This window comes from Hippocampus bargibanti, linkage group LG04, assembly GCF_051943395.1.
Source record: "Hippocampus bargibanti isolate YZ-2025 linkage group LG04, ASM5194339v1, whole genome shotgun sequence".
Taxonomy (NCBI): Eukaryota; Metazoa; Chordata; class Actinopteri; order Syngnathiformes; family Syngnathidae; genus Hippocampus; species Hippocampus bargibanti.
In genome coordinates, this window is record NC_142737.1 from 19,035,694 (window position 1) to 19,054,830 (window position 19,137).

At 41.3% G+C, this 19,137-nt stretch overlaps 1 protein-coding gene across 1 annotated transcript; it reads right to left on the minus strand.

Moving 5' to 3' along the window:
* Window positions 1–36: 36 nt before the first annotated feature.
* ulk1a (unc-51 like autophagy activating kinase 1a) lies at window positions 37–17,383 on the minus strand. Its single transcript, XM_088993855.1, is given in 27 exon segments — window positions 37–80; window positions 196–269; window positions 308–524; window positions 690–808; window positions 904–1,079; window positions 1,200–1,354; window positions 1,737–1,865; window positions 1,988–2,103; window positions 3,786–3,886; window positions 4,256–4,356; window positions 4,429–4,565; window positions 5,108–5,200; window positions 5,373–5,441; window positions 5,443–5,460; window positions 5,724–5,779; window positions 5,960–6,012; window positions 6,550–6,632; window positions 7,709–7,767; window positions 10,377–10,411; window positions 10,414–10,477; window positions 10,569–10,642; window positions 10,819–10,994; window positions 15,316–15,350; window positions 15,438–15,470; window positions 15,775–15,816; window positions 16,201–16,284; window positions 16,347–17,383. Coding segments are annotated over 27 exon segments (2,442 nt in total). The 5' UTR covers window positions 16,446–17,383.
* Between the last annotated feature and the right edge of the window lie 1,754 nt (window positions 17,384–19,137).

Here is a 19,137-nt window from a genome sequence, read left to right on the forward strand (position 1 = left end):
CAGTTTCTGTGAAGGTAGTACTACACACTTTCAACATTAAGTTTTCAGAGCAGAGAGGTGTCGTTCAATACACTGCTTGCCTGGGAAAATAGAGATCACACAATTATAACAACAATTAATTTGGGGGCAGCACTAATGACTTGCTGGGAAAATTACATTACATTGAAGACAAAATAAAATCTTGTTCATACATACATCTTTCAATACTGTCAGTGTCTTTTTCTTCCGTGATGAATTGGGACAAACCCTCCAGAAGAAGAAGAGCTCATCTAAAGCTGCAGATTGTACCTGAAAACAATTTGAAAACAAAACAAGGTGGTGATGCAATATGAGCAGCACATCATTTGGGAGTGAAGGTGAACTCACCATGTGCACCGTTCGGCAATAGATGAGCTTCTCTGCTGTGAGTCCAGTGAAGTGATCCATAAGCTTCTGCTTGTCCATCAAAAATTTTTGTAGGCGATCACTTAAGGAGCGACAGCATGTAACACAGCTCTTGTACAATTCATTCAGCTTCTCGATCACTTCATAGAGAAGACATTAGTTATTACAACTTGTCATGATTATTACAGTATAGGAAGAGCCAATGACTTCATAGTCTCACAAAACTATACTGTATATGTAACGTATAAATGAACTAATGGACACAGATTAATGGAGTTAACAACATTAAAGGTTGTCTGTCTCACCTTGCTTGACTGTAGCTGAAGGAAGCAGTTGACCTTGCTGGATACTTTCTTTAGCATCACGCAGAGCAGTGGACAGAGACTCTGCTGCTTTCATATACAACAATAACTGTTCTGCAGAGCTGTCAGGGGAACATAGCACCACAACGCATTCTTGGTAATTGGTCAGAAGAGTTGGACTTCGAATTTAACAACATTTTACAATGAATATTCTGACCTCAAGTCTTGACTCAATAGGCTGATTTGGTCTGTCAGCCAATTGTGTTCTATAGAGGAAACCTCAGGGCTGCTAATGGGATCCACCACCAGATCCTTTGAAGAAGCCAATTCCATGACACAGTGCACAAAAGCCAATACGAACTGGAGGTCACTCAACGCATCTGTTTGGGCCTGCTATGAAAGTATCAAATGGATAAAACATTGACTGCAGGAAGCTCGGTTACATATTCAGCAACCTCGGCAACATAACTCACAGCATTTCCTTTTACAAATATTAGCAAAAGGTATATGTACCTCCATTAGTGTATCTTCAGCTAGCTCAGGAGGATGAAAAACCAAACTGCAGTGTGGAGTAACATCCATGGCTTCAAACTCACTACTTGTACAGCTTCTTTGATAACGAGAGGAACTGTTGAGTAACCAGGCTGTGCCAATGTATTTGGGCGAGCCTAAGTTAAAAAAACACCACTGAAACATCTGGAAATAAACAGCTTGTTGGAATAAACTTTTGTTACTGGGTCCATTTGCAGTACTAAGGCAAATAATAACAATAATAATACATTTAATTTACAAGCGGTTTGCAAATCACCCAAGGACACATTAAAATTAAAAGAACAAGAAACACAATAACAATAAAACCATGAATAAAATGACTGATTAAACTAAACTGCGAATGCAATTTTAAACAGATGGGTTTTGCGCCTCATGTTACAAGCTTAATTGGTCATATTTATCAATTGACGTTGATTCTGACCGAAATGAATGTAAATGGAATTAATCTGTTCTAGCCTAACCATGACAAAAAGCTAAATTACATTCATTCAACAATACCTGTTTGCATCATTGGGAATACAGTATCAGGAGGAGTGTTTCCTCCAATAGCTGGAGAATCAAAGGAGAATACGGCAGTTGGTGGGCTTCCCGAAGAAGCAAGTGCTGTATGGAAGCCAGTAGGTGGAGCTATAAGTTTGAATAAGTCAAGTTTCAGAACATACCTTACAAGAAATTTTGGATTTACATTACTATTGTGGTCTGTGCCTGCACGACAGCAACAAACCATTTTGTGGTTGAATTAAGATTACCCGTGGCATCCATGGTCTTTTCACTGCAGAGGTTTTCATTACTTCTCGGTTCAAGAATTTGAGCACCAAATGCAGCTTTAAGTAAAATGTCAGACAGTCTGCCAGTGTTCCGTGACCTGGCCATTCAATAAACAAAGAAAGGCAGTGAACATTTAAAGGACAACCGACGTCTCCGGACAAGTTGTGTCCATAATTTGTAAAATGGCTTCAAATGACTTCTACTGAGCGTCTTTTACAAAGATTCCACTGCATATAGCTATATTTTAAATTTTAAGACTCGTGCTGAATATTCCGGAAGTCTTATTTTTGAGTTGGTGACGAGTCCGTACGTGATGTCACTGAAGGAACGCCCTTGACCGAAAAAAAAGGACACATTGTAGCAGTCCTTCCATCAGTCAATGCTTGTTTGGTCTGAAAACCTCGTGTTGCGCCAGAAGAGGGCGTCCAAGCTCGATATAAGGAATTTATCACCCTGTGGAAACGCAATACACTGTCATGTCTACAAGAGGTCGCCATTTTCTGCCTCTTTTCTGGGACGCTACATTGTCCAGATGCCTCAAAATGACACAGAATAAATTCTTTGATCGATTGCAAACATTTATGCTTTCCTGTTCAGAACTATTTGAATCATATTCATAACTGGATGTGTAACAAGAAAGCATATTCTCCGAATCTGAAGCCATTATTTTGATTCTCCACCAAGGCAAGACGTCTTGGGGTGACACCACGAACTGGGGGCGGGACTTTCTGAAAATGCCCAATTCGCAGCTCAATCTTTTGCAGATTTTGGACACTAAGTCATTTTTATTGGTGTTTTGCATTTGAATAAAAATATCATACTGCGTGTTTTGGGTATTTTAGATGCTATAAAATGTTTTTCTGATGTCAGTTAGGAAACAAAAAAGTGGCGTCGGTTGTCCTTTAAAGGACAACCGACGTCTCCGGACAAGTTGTGTCCATAATTTGTAAAAACGCTTCAAATGACTTCTACTGAGCATATTTTACAAAGATTGCACCGTATATATTTTACGTTCTAAGACTCGCGCTGATCATCCCGGAAGTCTTGTTTTTGAGTTGGTGACAAGTCCTCACCCTACCTCACTGAAGAAAGGACATACCTTGCATCACGTCAATGCATTTTGCGGTACTTTGGTCTGAAAACTTTGTGTTGATCCGTGTTGATGGTGAAATTAGAAGGAAAACACATAAATAATGCAATGCTGTTTCGTTGTATGTTACACCGAGACAATTCTTTGATATTCGTTGACAAAAATTCCAAGGTGAAGAATAAAACTATTTCCAACGGAGCTCTGCCGCTATCTTCTGCATTTTCTGTGACACTACACCTCTGTCTTGATCACTCCAAATGACCCTGAAGACCTTCCTTAATCGATTGCAAACATTTATACTTTCCTCTTCAGAACTATTTGAATCATACTCATAACTGGATGTTTAACAAGAAAGCATATTCTCCGAATCTGAAGCCATTGTTTTGATTCTCGAGCAAGGCAAGACGTATTGGGGTGACATCACGAACTGGGGGCGGGACTTTCTGAAAATGTCCAATTCGCAGCTCAATTTTTTGCAGATTTTGGGCACTTTTTCATTTCTATTGGTGTTTTGCATTTGACTAAAAATATCAGCCTGTGTGTTTTGGGTATTTTAGATGCTATAAAACATTTTTTCTGATATCAGTTAGGAAACAAAAATGTGATGTCGCTGTCCTTTAATGATTTACTAAAACCCCCGGCTATTCTTTCTAATGGGACTACAGACAATAACAACCACTTGTTCTGACCTTTTAAATCGTCCCTTTTTGCTGAGGGGTCTAGTGCCACAGTTGGTGCGGAAAACAGGTGCAAGGCTGGGGCTACACAGGTCTATCCCACAAGTGTCCTGCTACGGAAAGTAAAAAAAAAAGATGAAATGAATAAAAATGAGCAACACAGAAAAACACAGCATAAACCGAATGTTTATGGGGTGATTCCATTGTTTTTATTTATTTCTAAATTCAACTTGGTTCAGCTTCGTTTGCAGATACACAAAATAGTTGTGCTCCTTTTGGAGTCGATTGACTGTTAAATGACAAATGCGCACCAAGGCACAATGTGTCATAAGTGTGTACAAACCTCAAATGAAAATGTTATCATTTGTAATGGACTCTTGTTACAGACAGTGGTATTTTAGGTTGTTTAATTACCTGATAATGTACAATTGACATACATATCTACGCTGCCGCACATGCGCACGCACACGCAATATTCTGACCTTGAGGCTGGGGCTGTCCCTCTTGTTAGGAGACTCCATGAGACATTCAGTTCTTGTACTAATAAATTGAGTATGCTCCGATGTCCTTGGGGTAATTCCCACTAGATTACAGAACAACAAATCATGCACGTCATCTGTAGAGTTTAGATGTGATTCAGTGGATTGATTCATACCATGTGGCGAGGACTGAGGTGCCTGGCCACCTCTTGCAGTCGGACTTGAGGAGTAAGTGGCAGGGCAAGAATTGTGTGATCCAGATCCTCCGCACAGTGAGGAACCTTCATAGGAGCCAGCGTAACAGAAGCGGACACTGGAGTATGTGTAAAACAGTCATGCAAAACATCCTGTGAGTGACATGTACACGTCTGTGTAAGCTCTCAGTCGTACATGAGTGGTCCATCGATGAAAAGGTTTCTTCAGCCGTCATCTGTACTTTTTTTGAAGGTGTCGGACGTTTCGCTTCTTATCCAAGAAACCTCGTCAGCAAACTAAATTCTTACTGGTACTTTAGGCCCTATATATATCCCTACTGTCCAGACATGGCAGTGCCGGACTCTGCTATGATAGGTCCCTGCTCTCAGGTTGGGGGGAGCAGAGGACTACCCACTGCAGCTGCTCCACTGAGAGTTCCTGTCGTTCTGACTAACGACTGGCCTGATTGCCCCATTTCGACAAGGTATCACCTCATGGGGGCAATCAGGCCAGTCGTTAGTCAGAACGACAGGAACTATCAGTGGAGCAGCTGCAGTGGGTACTACGACACCTTCAAAAAAGTACAGATGACGGCTGAAGAAACCTTTTCATCAAGTGACATGTACAGTAAAGAGATCAGCCACAGGAGTGCCTCTATACCTGTTGGAGCCTTGTGAACTGGAAGGTTGCAGATTCTGCTCCATTCGCTGGTAGTTAGGGTCTGAATGGCTGCGCACACATGGCACAGGCTTCCTGTATGGATAAATATACATACATAGATGAAAATACATGCACACATACCAAACAAATACAAAAATACACATACAGAAGAATGAAATAAGAAGTGGGGTCGCTAACAAATACCACATTCAAACATCAGAAAACTCTTGTTTAGGCTGACAAAACCCATCTCAGTCTATCTTACCATTGAGGCTTGGAATGACGATGCAGCAAGGGAGAAGATGAAGGCGACCAGCTAATTGTTTCAATAACTGTCTGTCATCTGTGGGCTTCTGTTGAGAATATGTCATGCATATTTGCACCATATTTAATGCTGACAATTACTCATATTTGTCATGTTTCATCACTTGATTTTTCCCCATTAAATTAAATTTAATGTAAAAAAAATTAAATTAAAAATATTTAAAAAAATAAAAAAAAAAAGGAAAAAAATAGTTTTGCCATGACCGAGTCAATCTTCATGCACACGCACAGATACATGCAAGCATGCACACAGGAACACGCAAGTCCACTGAATTGAACATTCCAGTCTCACCCAGTGTATATCAGACAACTTTCAATGGGTGAACTACTGTCTTCCTCCCACGTGTACTCACCTGTGATTCAGTGAAATATTACATAAATACGGTAAGTAGTTTTTTTGTAGTCTGGACAGTAGGAATATATATATATATATATATATATATATATATATATATATATATATATATATATATATATATATATATATATATATATATATATATATATATATGGCCTAACCTACCAGTAAGACTTTAGAGTGCTGACGAAGTTTCTTGGATAAGAAGCGAAACGTCCGACACCTTCAAAGAAGTACAGATGACGGCTGAAGAAACCTTTTCATTGACAAACCTGTACTTGTCTGACAAAGTTGTCAATCACTTTTACACACACCTCTTTTGGGAGAAAACATTGCTGCAGTGAGGGACTCAGTAGGACGCATCTTTTTGGGTCATCCTCCTGAAAGAGGAGTCTGTAAAAGTGATTGACAACTTTGTCAGACGAGTACAGGTTTGCTTGCAACAAAATGGTGGACATTAGGAACACATCTTAGGAAAGCCATAAATTGACTAAAAATTGACAGAAATAGCTGAAACTCTGGTGAATGGTCTTCAATAAACCGAATAATGTGTGGTTGTAATTTGAAATAAATAGCTTTTTAATCAAAGCCACAATTGACATTTTCATGGGTACGCATCTTTTTGGGTCACCCTGTATTATTAACTTGATAAAATAGTCGAGAATGTAAAATGAACAAGAGCAAAGGAATGAGCAGAAATTAGACTTGTCCTCCCAAAATATGAAATTATGAAAAGCCATATAATGAGGGAGATGTTTACCAAAGCGGATCCTATCCTTCTGGTTTCTCTGAAGAAGTCCCAACAGTAGCTGTCTGAGGTTACTTGATGTCTCCTTGGGGATGCTGAGGTTAAAGAAGCAAAAATGTCCTTTTAATACAAACGGAGATGTCTAGAGGATATCAAGTCAAACTCAAAGTCAGCTTTATTGTCAAATACGTATGCTAATATGCATGAAATTACTGTCCTCTCGGACCCAACGTGCATGGCACTTATAATTTGGCTAAAAAAGACAGACAACTGACAATACATGTAAATTGTAAATGTAAAGTGAGGTAGTGTCGTATGTAAAGTGATGTAGTGTAATAATGCAGAACAAAATTGAGCTCAGGTTGACAAAACGGTGTCTAGAATTTGTTGACTATGTTTAGTATTTTAAGGTATAGTACGAGGTGGCACAGCATTTGACTGGTTCGCACGTCCACCTCACAGTACAGAGATCACTGGTTTGATTTTGGGGTTTGCATGTTCTCCCCGTGCCTGCCAGGAGACTAGTTGACCCCACCACCCTCAACCCACAAATGCGTGGTCAATTAATGGACCACTTAATGTTCCCAAATATAATTGTGAATCGTTTGCAACGTGTGCCCTGTGATTGGTTGATTGGCTCTCAACCAGTTCATGGTGTACACCCCACACCCCACTTATTGCTTGAAGATGGCCTAGACTCGTCTCTGATAATGTATGGATGGTATGAATATATATTCACAGTACATGCACTACTGTGTTTGTGTGGTTTTAAAGCAAACCTATGTTTTTTTTGTTTTGTTTAATTTATTTTAACATGTGAGCTACAGTGTGTCATTCGGGACAAAATATTTGGGCAATAAGACATGAATGGCTGTAGTCACTGGAGAGTGTTTCTAGGTGGCACTTTCAAATGAAAAATGATAACAGTGCAGACCATTAGCTGGCAGCTCGAGATAGGTTATATATAGAAAGCTCAGTGAAAACAACAAACATTGCCTTGTCACACATTTTGGCCAGCTTATCACTGCCTTTATTGCAGTATAAAATAAGTGTGGTCAAAAGCCAACAAACTGGGAAAATCAAGGACATTATGACAACAAAAATGCATCAATTGTACTGAACAAGAATGCATAGAAGTTGTATACAGTCTAAGTCTAAGAGGTGCACCAACCTTGGTACAAGGGTCCTGTTGAATTCATAGAAGAGGCGTAGCGCCTGTGGTGAGTTTGCCTATACAATAATATGCAACTGTTTTAAAAAGAGATAACTCATAGTCACATACACGCACGCACACACACACACACACACACACACACACACACACACACACACACACACACACACACACACACACACACACACACACACACACACACACACACACACACACACACACACACACACACACACACACACACACACACACACACACACACACACACACACACACACACACACACACACACACGCACACACGCACACACGCACACACACGCGCGCACACACACACACACACACACACACACACACACACACACACACACACACACTCAGAATCATGGTCACGGTAACTTGTAATATTGCAATAAAATTGTAATATCGCATAATTGCAACAATGTTTGTCTAGTTTGAATGGTTAAAAAAAACGGGGAAAAGTTAGACTTAAACATTAGTGGCAACACATAGTCCACACATGAAGTATTTGATAATTCCCACGGTGAAAGTGTCATGTTTGATACTGCTTGACAAATCATCACTGTCATTGAATTAGATTAATGGTTATCTGGACTTCCTTCTGAACATTTGGAAAAATAACCTTTATAATATACGTGGATGGTTAGTTTCTCAACTGTGTAAAATAAGTCCCACCGGCTTCCTTCTAACCATAAATGAATATGTAAGCGATTCACAAACAGCAGCTTCATTTGAGTACCCACGTGAGCGACACAAAAGTAAAAGCAGTGTTGTGTAGCAATATTTACTCAAGGCTTGCAGCCACTTGTGCATATCACCCACCCTGTAAACAACAGTCTTTCCGGATGAACATTAAGTTTTTTTCCACACTACACCAAATACCAGGAAGGGTGTGAGGCAGTTAGCATGTGAAGTATCATGTTCGTGTTTAGAAAAACTTGCATTATGCTCAGTTTTGCATTGGCAGTCATGAGACTCCCCTTTCTAGGAACTATGCATATCTCAAAGCAGTCATCACATATTATGTAACAAACTCCAGCAAATGTTGCTTCAAAACATACATAGGAGACTGACTGTCACGGTTTTGCGGGGTGGTGATGACGGGTTCGGATCCCAAAAAGCAGGCAGGAGGGAGCAGGAGGTTGTTTGACAAATTGTATTAAAGTCAGCAGGAACAAAATGTAAAACATCAAAATGATCTGAATGGAAAAAAATACAAAGTAGCAAAAGAAGACCAAAAGTAAAAGCCCGCCAAGGTTAAACAAACACGTACACGATGCATGCTGCAACCAAGCAGCAAACAAACAGTGAATCGGCACCGGATGATCGTGCCAGGTGTCCTTTTAAGTGTCATTGATTATAACGACCAGCACCTGCGAGGCTGCCGGCAGGGCTGACGTCGCTACCCGCTGGTCGCCAATCTGATCGGGACGACCAGCACCTGTGCAGGTGCAGGCGGGGCCGACAGCGCCCCCCGTTGGTCGCCAACCAGATCATGACAGTACCCCCCCTTCAAGGGGCTGCTTCCAGAAGTCCCAACAGTCTCCCAAAAGGTCCACTCGCCAGGGAACGGTCGGTGGAGAGGGCAACCGCTGCCTCTCCAGCATACGACGGGCGGCGGCCTAATGGGAACGGGACTCGGCCTGGGGTGGACGAAGACGCGGCACGGATCGTCGTGGGCGTGAGTGCGATCCCTCTCGCACGTTCACGCGACGGCGCATGGCTCTGCGTGGACGTCGAACTGCCAGGCGCAGAATGGCACCCCGTACGGCCGTATGGGACCAGGTCTCGGCCGGACGCCGACGTGGGCGTGAACTGCCCGGCTCCGGGGGAACGAGACCAGTCCAGAGCCGCTCCGGGATCCAGCGGTGAGTGGGGTCTCGGACTGACGTTGACGCGGACGTTGCACGGCTCGTCGTGGATGAGACTCAATTCGTCATGCACGACGACAGCGTGGCTGGATGTGGGCGTGCAATGCCAGTCACCCAGTTTCACCCTGGACGGCCACCTGGAAGGAGGTCTCGGCCGGACGTTTACATGGACGTTGCGGCTCGTCGAGTGACGCAATTCAAACTCGACGAGGCTTGCGCTAACGTGGACGTAGCATTGCCAGGCACAGGGTGGAAATGAGACGGGTCCGATGTACCTGCGGGATCCGATCGTTGGCCGATTCATTCTGTCACGGTTTTGCGGGGTGGTGATGACGGGTTCGGATCCCAAAAAGCAGGCAGGAGGGAGCAGGAGGTTGTTTGACAAATTGTATTAAAATAAAGTCAGCAGGAACAAAATGTAAAACATCAAAATGATCTGAATGGAAAAAAATACAAAGTAGCAAAAGAAGACCAAAAGTAAAAGCCCGCCAAGGTTAAACAAACACGTACACGATGCATGCTGCAACCAAGCAGCAAACAAACAGTGAATCGGCACCGGATGATCGTGCCAGGTGTCCTTTTAAGTGTCATTGATTATAACGACCAGCACCTGCGAGGCTGCCGGCAGGGCTGACGTCGCTACCCGCTGGTCGCCAATCTGATCGGGACGACCAGCACCTGTGCAGGTGCAGGCGGGGCCGACAGCGCCCCCCGTTGGTCGCCAACCAGATCATGACACTGACATCTTTGTACATGCTTTTTGGTTTTACTCACATGAAATGGTGCCTTTCCAGTGAGACACTGGTGGTAATGGTGCCCATGCTCCACAAATCAGCTTTGGCATCATCACTGTGGGACATGATAACCTCGAGGGCCTGTGTCGAGAAACCCTTGAGTAGCTCAGTACCATCACAATGCTTGAGGAGAAGACACAATGCAAGACACAATGCAACCTTACAAACTCACCATGTACATGGGAGAGCCACATAGAGTTGCTGCCATTTTGTTTTTCTGAAGATGACGCGCAAACCCAAAGTCAGCTGTTGAGGTGGAGAGAATTGTTGAGATTAAAAGCATATGAAAGCGTGTTGCATATTTGTATTGGCAGGGCAGGGGTACATCCCAATAACATCAGAAAACCATTACTGGTTAAACTGAGTGAGTCACTCAGTTAAAAAAAATCGTCTTTTCCTACAAATCAGTGGTGCGGCTTTACCTATCTTAATGTGTGTGTTGATAGAACTGGACTTCCTGCCCTTTGGATGGCAGAGCAAGATGTTCTGAGGTTTCAGGTCTCTGTGAAGGATCCCTTCGCTCTGTAGAATTTTCATGGCCTGAACGATCTGCTGAAAGAAAACTCTGATTGTGTCCTCGCTTAATGTCCCCTTAGCTGTGGATCAGAGACAGAAAATGTCATACTTACATATTGGTAATTCATGAAAACAGAGAATTCGAATTAAATACCATTCTATCAATTGTACTAAATGTCTTAAAATACAGTTAAATCATTTATAAATGTTCTCATTTATAATTAATCTTGTCAAGATATTTAGCAAAGTCCCCTTACTTACACAGTATATACTGTATATACACTGTATTTTCACAACCATAAGACAGACATAAAAGTCTCAAAATTTCTCCGGTTCATTTTGCACTTTGAAATACAGTACAAGAAAGATTCATTCATTTTTCAATTCACTTATCCTAACACGGGTGTGCATGAGTTCATCCCAGTTGTATTCGTAGGACACCCTGAAGCAGGTCCCAACCGATTGCAGGTCACATAGAGACAAACAACCATCCGCGTTCACACTCACATCTAGGAACATTTGGGAGTGTTCAACCAGTCTCCCATGCATGTTTTTGCAATGTGTGAGGAAACTGGAGTACCGGGACAAAACCTACGCAAGCACAGGGCAGCATTGAAACTACACACAGGAAGGCCAAGTTGCAATTGAACTATATACAGTGGGGCCTCGGTTTCTGAACACCTTGCCTTACGAAATTTTCAGTTTACGAACGTTAAATTTATGAAAATTAAACATTGGATTAAGCACTACTTTTCGGGATACACACGCCCCACCACGGCTGGCGGAGTAATCTTTGGCTGAAGAACACCAAAGCACATGACCGAACAGCACCCCAGCCGGCCTGCCTTTCCACCCCATTTCTCTGAATGCACACGTCGATTGCCTCCAAGGAGTTTTTTTACAGATACTTTTGCTGTTATGGGACCGAAAAACACCCAACCACAGGCTCTTGTTCAGCCGAAGAAGACACAAAACAAAATTAGAGTTGAGGAGAAGGAGATCATTGAGAAATATGAACGAGGTGTGCGTTTGTCTGATTTAGCGGCTTAGCGGATATGCCAAGTCCACCATTGCAACCATACTTCGCAGCAAAGCTTTACACAAAGGCTTTATTTACTTGATGCTTTCACGTGACTAAACGCTTGGCATGATGTTACCCTTCGATCCTTGAACGAAGCATGGAAGAATTTGTGGCCCGCATGCATCCTTGAGAGGGACTTTGAAGGATTTGATCCTCATGACTGCTGTTTTGGACGCAATTGTTTCCATTGGACAGAACATGGGACTCGAAGTGGATGCAGATGACATTGAGGAGCTTGTTGCTGACCATAATGATGTCCTCAACGCAGATTATTTGATTTGCCTTCAAGAGGACAAGCAAAAACAAGCCATTCGGGAATTGTTATCTGAGGGCGCGGAAGAGATGGCTGCAGCATCAAGTGAGAGCATCAAGGCAATGTTGGCTAAGTGGAATGATGTGCAGGCTTTTATTGAACAGTTCCATCCAGAAAAGACTGTGGCTATGAGAATCATCAACAGGATGAATGATAATGCCTCAGTTTCATAAGACCTTACAAGCCAGAAAGCAACAGGTGTCAATTAAGAGCCATCAACGACCATCACACATGTAAATAAAGTTACTTTATTATACAGTGCAGTGTATTTCTTTCATTACAATACAATAGCACATTTATTATACATATAATAAGGTATGTTGTGTGTAGTTTTAAGGCTTATTTAGTTGAAAGTTTTGTGGAGACCTGGGAACAGATTATTCTCATTTTAATGGTTTCCTATGGGAAATTAATTTTTGGGATACACACTTTTCGCCTTACACACTCTGTCTGGGAACCAATTAAGTTCGTAAGCCAAGGTCCCACTGTACCTCTGCATTGTGAAGTCTACGTGCTAACTAAGCCACTTGTATTTTCATTTTGTTTTTTCCTATTGCTACAAAGAAATTGAAGTTTATTTGGTACACACTTCACAATTTATGCAGAATACCACGCCGCGCAGATGAAATGTCGATCATCATGTGTGCTGCATTTCACATTTCTGGCAGAGGTCTGGCAGTCCGAGTGGCTTTGGTCACCAATGCACAAGACGCAAATGATCACAATTTTGATGGCTCGTCAGTCAGAGTCAGATTGACAAACCAGATTACTGCGAGATGTGTTAAAGTCACCCAGACACTTAGTTTAGGGTATATGATATCTCACTTCTGACAAGCTTTGATTTCCAAAGTTTGCTTACACATGACAGACACCAGCAAGATTGCAACACGGTGACAAAACATCAATCACATTAACGTCACGCTGTTTGCAACGGTGGTTGATTTTAACGGCAGTGTTTTTCCACCAGAGGACAAGGACAAGTGTGTGACAGATGCAAGAGGTCACATGAGCACTCTGCAAATAGCTGGCATTGCCCCCTGGCAGGGACACAAAACAGTCAAGTCTACAAAATAGGAGACGACGACTGAATTACAACGGCACTTAAAGGACAACCGACGTCTCCGGACAAGTTGTGTCCATAATTTGTAAAATGGCTTCAAATGACTTCTACTGAGCGTATTTTAAAAAGATTCCACCGCATATAGCTATACAGTGAGACCTCAACTTACAAACACCTTACCTTACAAACTTTTCGTCTTAAGAACCTCTAATTTATGAAAATTAAACCTTATAATAAGCACTATTTTCATAATACACACCCACCACGGCTGGCGGAGTGATCTTGGGCGGAAGCACACTACCGAACAGCGCTCCAGCCGGCGCTACTTTGCACACCGCCTCTCATTGAATGCACACGTCGATCGCCTACTTGGACCTTTTTGCTGATAATTTTACTATGATGGGAGCGAAAAAAAAAACACCACAGGCTCGTGTTCAGCCCAAGAAGACACAAAATAAAATCACCGTCGCTGAGAAGAAGGAGATAATTGAAAAACATGAACAAGGTGTGCATTTGTGTGATTTAGTGGCCGAGCATGGCTATGCTAAGTCAACCATTGCTCCCATTCTCCGGAACAGAGAAGCCATCAAAGGTGCGTCTGTTGCAAAAGGTGTTTCCGTGCTCTCAAAGCGGCGGTCTCGGGCAATTGAAGAAGTTGGAAAAAAAACTTTATTTTACAGCACAGTTGATTTCTTTAATTACAGTCCTCATGTAATGTGCCTCTCTTTGTGACTTTATGATACAATGCAGTATATTTCTTTCATTACAATACAATAACACATTTATTATACATAGAATAAGGTATGTTGTGTGTAGTTTTAAGGCTTATTTAGTTAAAAACTATATTTTATGGAAACCCGGGAACGGATTATTCCCATTTTAATGGTTTCCTATGGGAATTTTTATTTTGAGATACACACTTTTCGCCTTACACACTCTGCCTGGGAACCAATTAAGTTCGTAAGTTGAGGTCTCACTGTATTTTATGTTTTAAGACTCGCGCTGAATATTCAGGAAGTCTTGTTTTTGAGTTGGTGACAAGTCCGTATGTGACGTCACTAAAGGAACGCCCCCTGACCGAAAAAAGACGTTGTAGCAGTCCTTCCATCACGTCAATGTATTTTGCTGTATTGTTTGGTCTGAAACCCTTGTGTTGCACCCAAATGCCGCCAGAAGAGGGTGCCCAAGCTCCATATAAGGAATTTATCAGCCTGTGGAAACTGAGGTGGCCACAGGAAGTCGCCATTTAGTGCCTGTTTTCTGGTGATCGTTTCTCCCCGATGTTGCCTCAAAATGGCATGGAATAAATTCTTTAATCGATTGCAAACATATGCTTTCCTCTTCAGAACTATTTGAATCATATTCATAACTGGAGGTGTAACAAGAAAGCATATTCTCCGAATCTGAAGCCATTGTTCTGATTCTCAAGCAATGCAAGATGTCTTGGCGTGATGTCACAAACTGGGGCGGGACTATCTGAAAATGCCCAATTCGCAGCTTGGGACACTTTAAGTCATTTTTATTGGTGTTTTGCATTTGAATAAAAATATCATACTGCATGTTTTGGGTATTTTAGATGCTATAAAACCTTTTTCTGATGTCAGTTAAGAAGCAAAAAAGTGACGTTGGTTGTCCTTTAAACAACAACACTGACTGGCTAAATTTAGCCAAATAAAAAATAAAACAACAACAACAACAACCTTATCCTCAACCAAAAGACCACAAAAACAACAAAACCTCAAAAAGGCCAGAACCAGACCCGCTTGTAACATGTTTCTAAGTAATCAAAGCTTGATCTTTTCTTGCAATGTCGACATGTATTGAGAATAGGCAGCTAGAAAAATAGTGTGACGTGCTTCATACAAACTACAGATACTTACATTGATCCTGTGACTGTAAAGTGACCTTGAGAGTTTTGAAAGGCCCTTAAAAATGAAATGGGTTATTATTGAAGGTATTCAGCCAGGTCACCTCCATTGCAATACTGTAACGACAAGAGAAATTGCATCAAAACTGTATTGATGCAGCTATGTCAAAGAAGACATTTTCTTTTTACCCTATTCATGCATACCTCCATGATTAGATACACAGATCCATCTATTTCCTGTGAATAAAAATAAATAAATCTTATTATTTTTTTTACAATGGATTGTATTCATGAATCATACCACATGCGCACATGCAAATTCAATTTCTACCTGGTGCCTGCTTCAAATGTGATTCTATTTTTGTCTGTGGTTTCTGGATACCAAAGTGACGATTCACTACTCAACTTCTAGATGCTCGAAAGCTCACCAAAAAACTATAATAGATAATATATTTTGTATTTTATTTATAGCACCTAACGTGGTATCAGTTGGTTAAAAATGTTATGGCTTGGGTAAAGTGGAAAAGAAAGTCAAACTCACCTGGTAGTCTAATAGTCTGACTATATTTTCATGCTTGAGTTCCTGGAAAAAAACATCCAAATATGACAATGGCATGACGATATACAAAATCAATGAATGTCTTGTATTGGTTTTAATCAAGTAGTTTCAGTAAAATGTTACATGTGTGATTTCTAAATGGAGATGTTATTATTAACCTCCACATGAACAGTAGGTCATTCTTATTTGGTACAAAAACATCCAAGTTTATGTCATGGATTACAAATAGTATGATGATGCACTTTGATGTTTTGGCATTGTCAAACATTACTATGTCTCCAAATAGATTGCTCTGATATTGCTCAGGCCTGGGTGTATGCAGGGATTGCTTTGGCATTCAGTTCTCTCTTTTTTTGCACATCAGTCTCACTAAGCATCTCTGTGCATTCACAAACAATTCTTGGTTACCTTTAAAAATACAATTTCTTTTCCAAGCAGAGAATTAGATTTGGCCAAGTTTTTCTTGTTGATGCACTTGATAGCCACTTCCCACTGATGTTTATTGTCAAACAAAAGAACGTATTAGGCATCAGACAATTGTTGAAACTAATGACATCAATTACCTCCTTGTGTCGTCCTTTGAATACAACCGCAAAGGCGCCGTGACTAATCAGGTCTTTCCTGTTGAACTCAAACTTCCCAAGAGATTCCATGCCTGGTTCGTGTATTCTTTCCAGGGAGGCTCAGCAGCGTGGTGATCACCGACAGAAGCACATTTATAACGCCTCGAAAACTTCACTGGAAGTGAAGGTGCATTCCCACTTTCATGTACAACGGGAGAATCCTCACACGGCGTTAGGATTATCATTAAAGACAATGTCCTTCAAGAACGTACAACGTTGCTATCACTTGACCCCAAAAAAATCGAAACACGTGCGACAATATCTAAACATGTGTAACCAGACCGAGAACATGTTATTTTGAACAAGGTGTCCGCAAGAAAAAAGTATTCAATAATTTGTATTCCGCCAAAGATCATATAACTTGTTTTGAGTTCTCCTCACCTTTTGTTTCTCCAGATTCCCAGTAGTCGCTCACATTACCAATGCGCATGCGCAAAGCTGGTCGTCGGTGTTTGACGGCGTTGCCTTTATAGACCCTTGTAAATTAGACCCTCACCACCATCTTTGATTAACTCCTCAATGATTCGGGAATATCGGAAGATTTGTAGAGAAAAAAACATTTTCATGCAAAAAAACATAGTTCGTCTCAGACATATTTATAGCATCGGCATACTTCAAAAAACTGGAGTATAATAGATGACAAGTGACAATGGACAGCATTTTCCACGAGCCAATCGAAATGTCAACGATAAATTGTATCCATGAAAAATTGTGTCATCATATAGAATGCATATGGTGATGTCGACTTGGTTGTTGGATAACGCATAACAGTGCACCATCACTATTCTTAGTGCTTCTACAGTTTCAGGAATTTTCTCCTGCGATTAATATTAATAATGAAACTCAAAGAAAACAGTATCATAGATGTAGCATATGTCACACTGCGTCTGTGTAAGCTCTCAGTCGTACAGGAGTGGTCCATCGATGAGAAGGTTTCTTCAGCCGTCATCTGTACAAAAGTGAAGGTTTCGGACGTTTCGCCTCCTATCCAAGAGGCTTTGTCAGCGAACTAAAGTCTGCCTGGTCGTATCGGCCCCATTTATATATCCCTAATGTCCAGACATGGTGGCGCCGGACACAGCTATGATAGGTCCCTACTCTCAGGTTGGGGGGGCAGAGGACCCCTCCCTGTGGCCCCACTGATTGTTCCTACATTCCTGACTAACGACTGGCCTATTACCCCCACACCCACCGGTATCACCTCATCAGCATAACATTGGATTATGAAGACAAAATAAATAGGTTAATCAGTGATTCTAACACGTATGAGCAACCCTTCCAATAGATACAAGAAAGAAATGATTGACTGTCTCCAAAAGTTAGAGAAAGGAAAACATATAGACAAACAGATGTATTTTAGATTATACCCGGGAGAGGCCACGCCATGTATCTATGGCCTGCCAAAAATACATAAAGAAGGGTTCCCCCTCAGACCCATTGTTTGTAGCATTGACTCCTCTACATACAATGTAGCCAAATATTTAAAAACTATCTTAGCTCCGTTGGTTGGTAACACAGAATATCACGTAGAGAACACCACAGGGTTTGTAGAGAGGATCAAAGACCTCATATTGGAACCTGAGGAAACTTTGGCATCATACGATGTGACTTCTCTCTTTACATCTGTCCCAACCCCAGCAGCAGTCTCAGTGGTGAGGAAGAGGCTGCTGGCGGATGTTTCTCTGCATGAAAGAACCAAACTTAAACCGGATCACATCTGCCAATTATTAAAAATCTGCCTTAATACTACGTATTTTCAATTTCGGGAAAAAAAATTATAAACAAATTCATGGTTGTGCTATGGGCTCACCCGTTTCACCCATAGTGGTTAATCTTTACATGGAAGAGATGGAGAAACAGGCCCTCACATCCTTCCCAGGGACAAAACCTAGACACTGGTTTAGATATGTGGACGATACTTTTGTCATAATTAAGAAACAAGAAATTCAATCCTTCACAGATCACCTCAACTCTGTAGACTTCAACATTACATTTATTCGTGAGGACATTCAAGAGAACCAACTAGCCTTCTTGGATTGTAAAGTAATTATAAAAGAGGACAGAGCGCTAAAAACAGAAGTCTTTAGGAAGGCTACGCACGCTGACCAATACTTACTTTTTGACTCTAACCACCCTTTACAACATAAATTAGGAGTTATCAGAACCCTCCAGCATAGGGCTAAACTAATACCAACTAGCACTGAAGGTAGAGAAAAGGAGTCTAAACATATCAGGAGAGCACTCACTAACTGTGGGTACCCTCAGTGGTCATTCAACAAATGTCAGAAAGAAAGAATAGGGAATGAAACCAATAATTCTCAAGATACAAAAAGGAGAGGAGTAGCAGTACCTTACATTGCAGGAGTTTCTGAAAAATTACAAAGAGTCCTTTGGCAACACAAAATTCCTACTTATTTCAAACCGATAAACACGTTAAGGCAAAAATTAGTGCATCCAAAAGATAGGCTACCAAATGAAAAACAAAGTAATGTAGTTTATTCTATACATTGTAAGAATGAAAATTGAGCAGTACATTGGGGAGACTCAACAAATTCTCAAAAAAAGACTTTATCAACATCGCAGGGATAATATAAGTGGACCTCAATCGGCAGTACATTTGCACCTAAAAGCTAGCAACCACTCATTTGATGACAATGAGGTTAAAATCTTAGCGAAAGAATATAGATGGTTTGAAAGGGGGGTAAAAGAAGCGATTCTTATA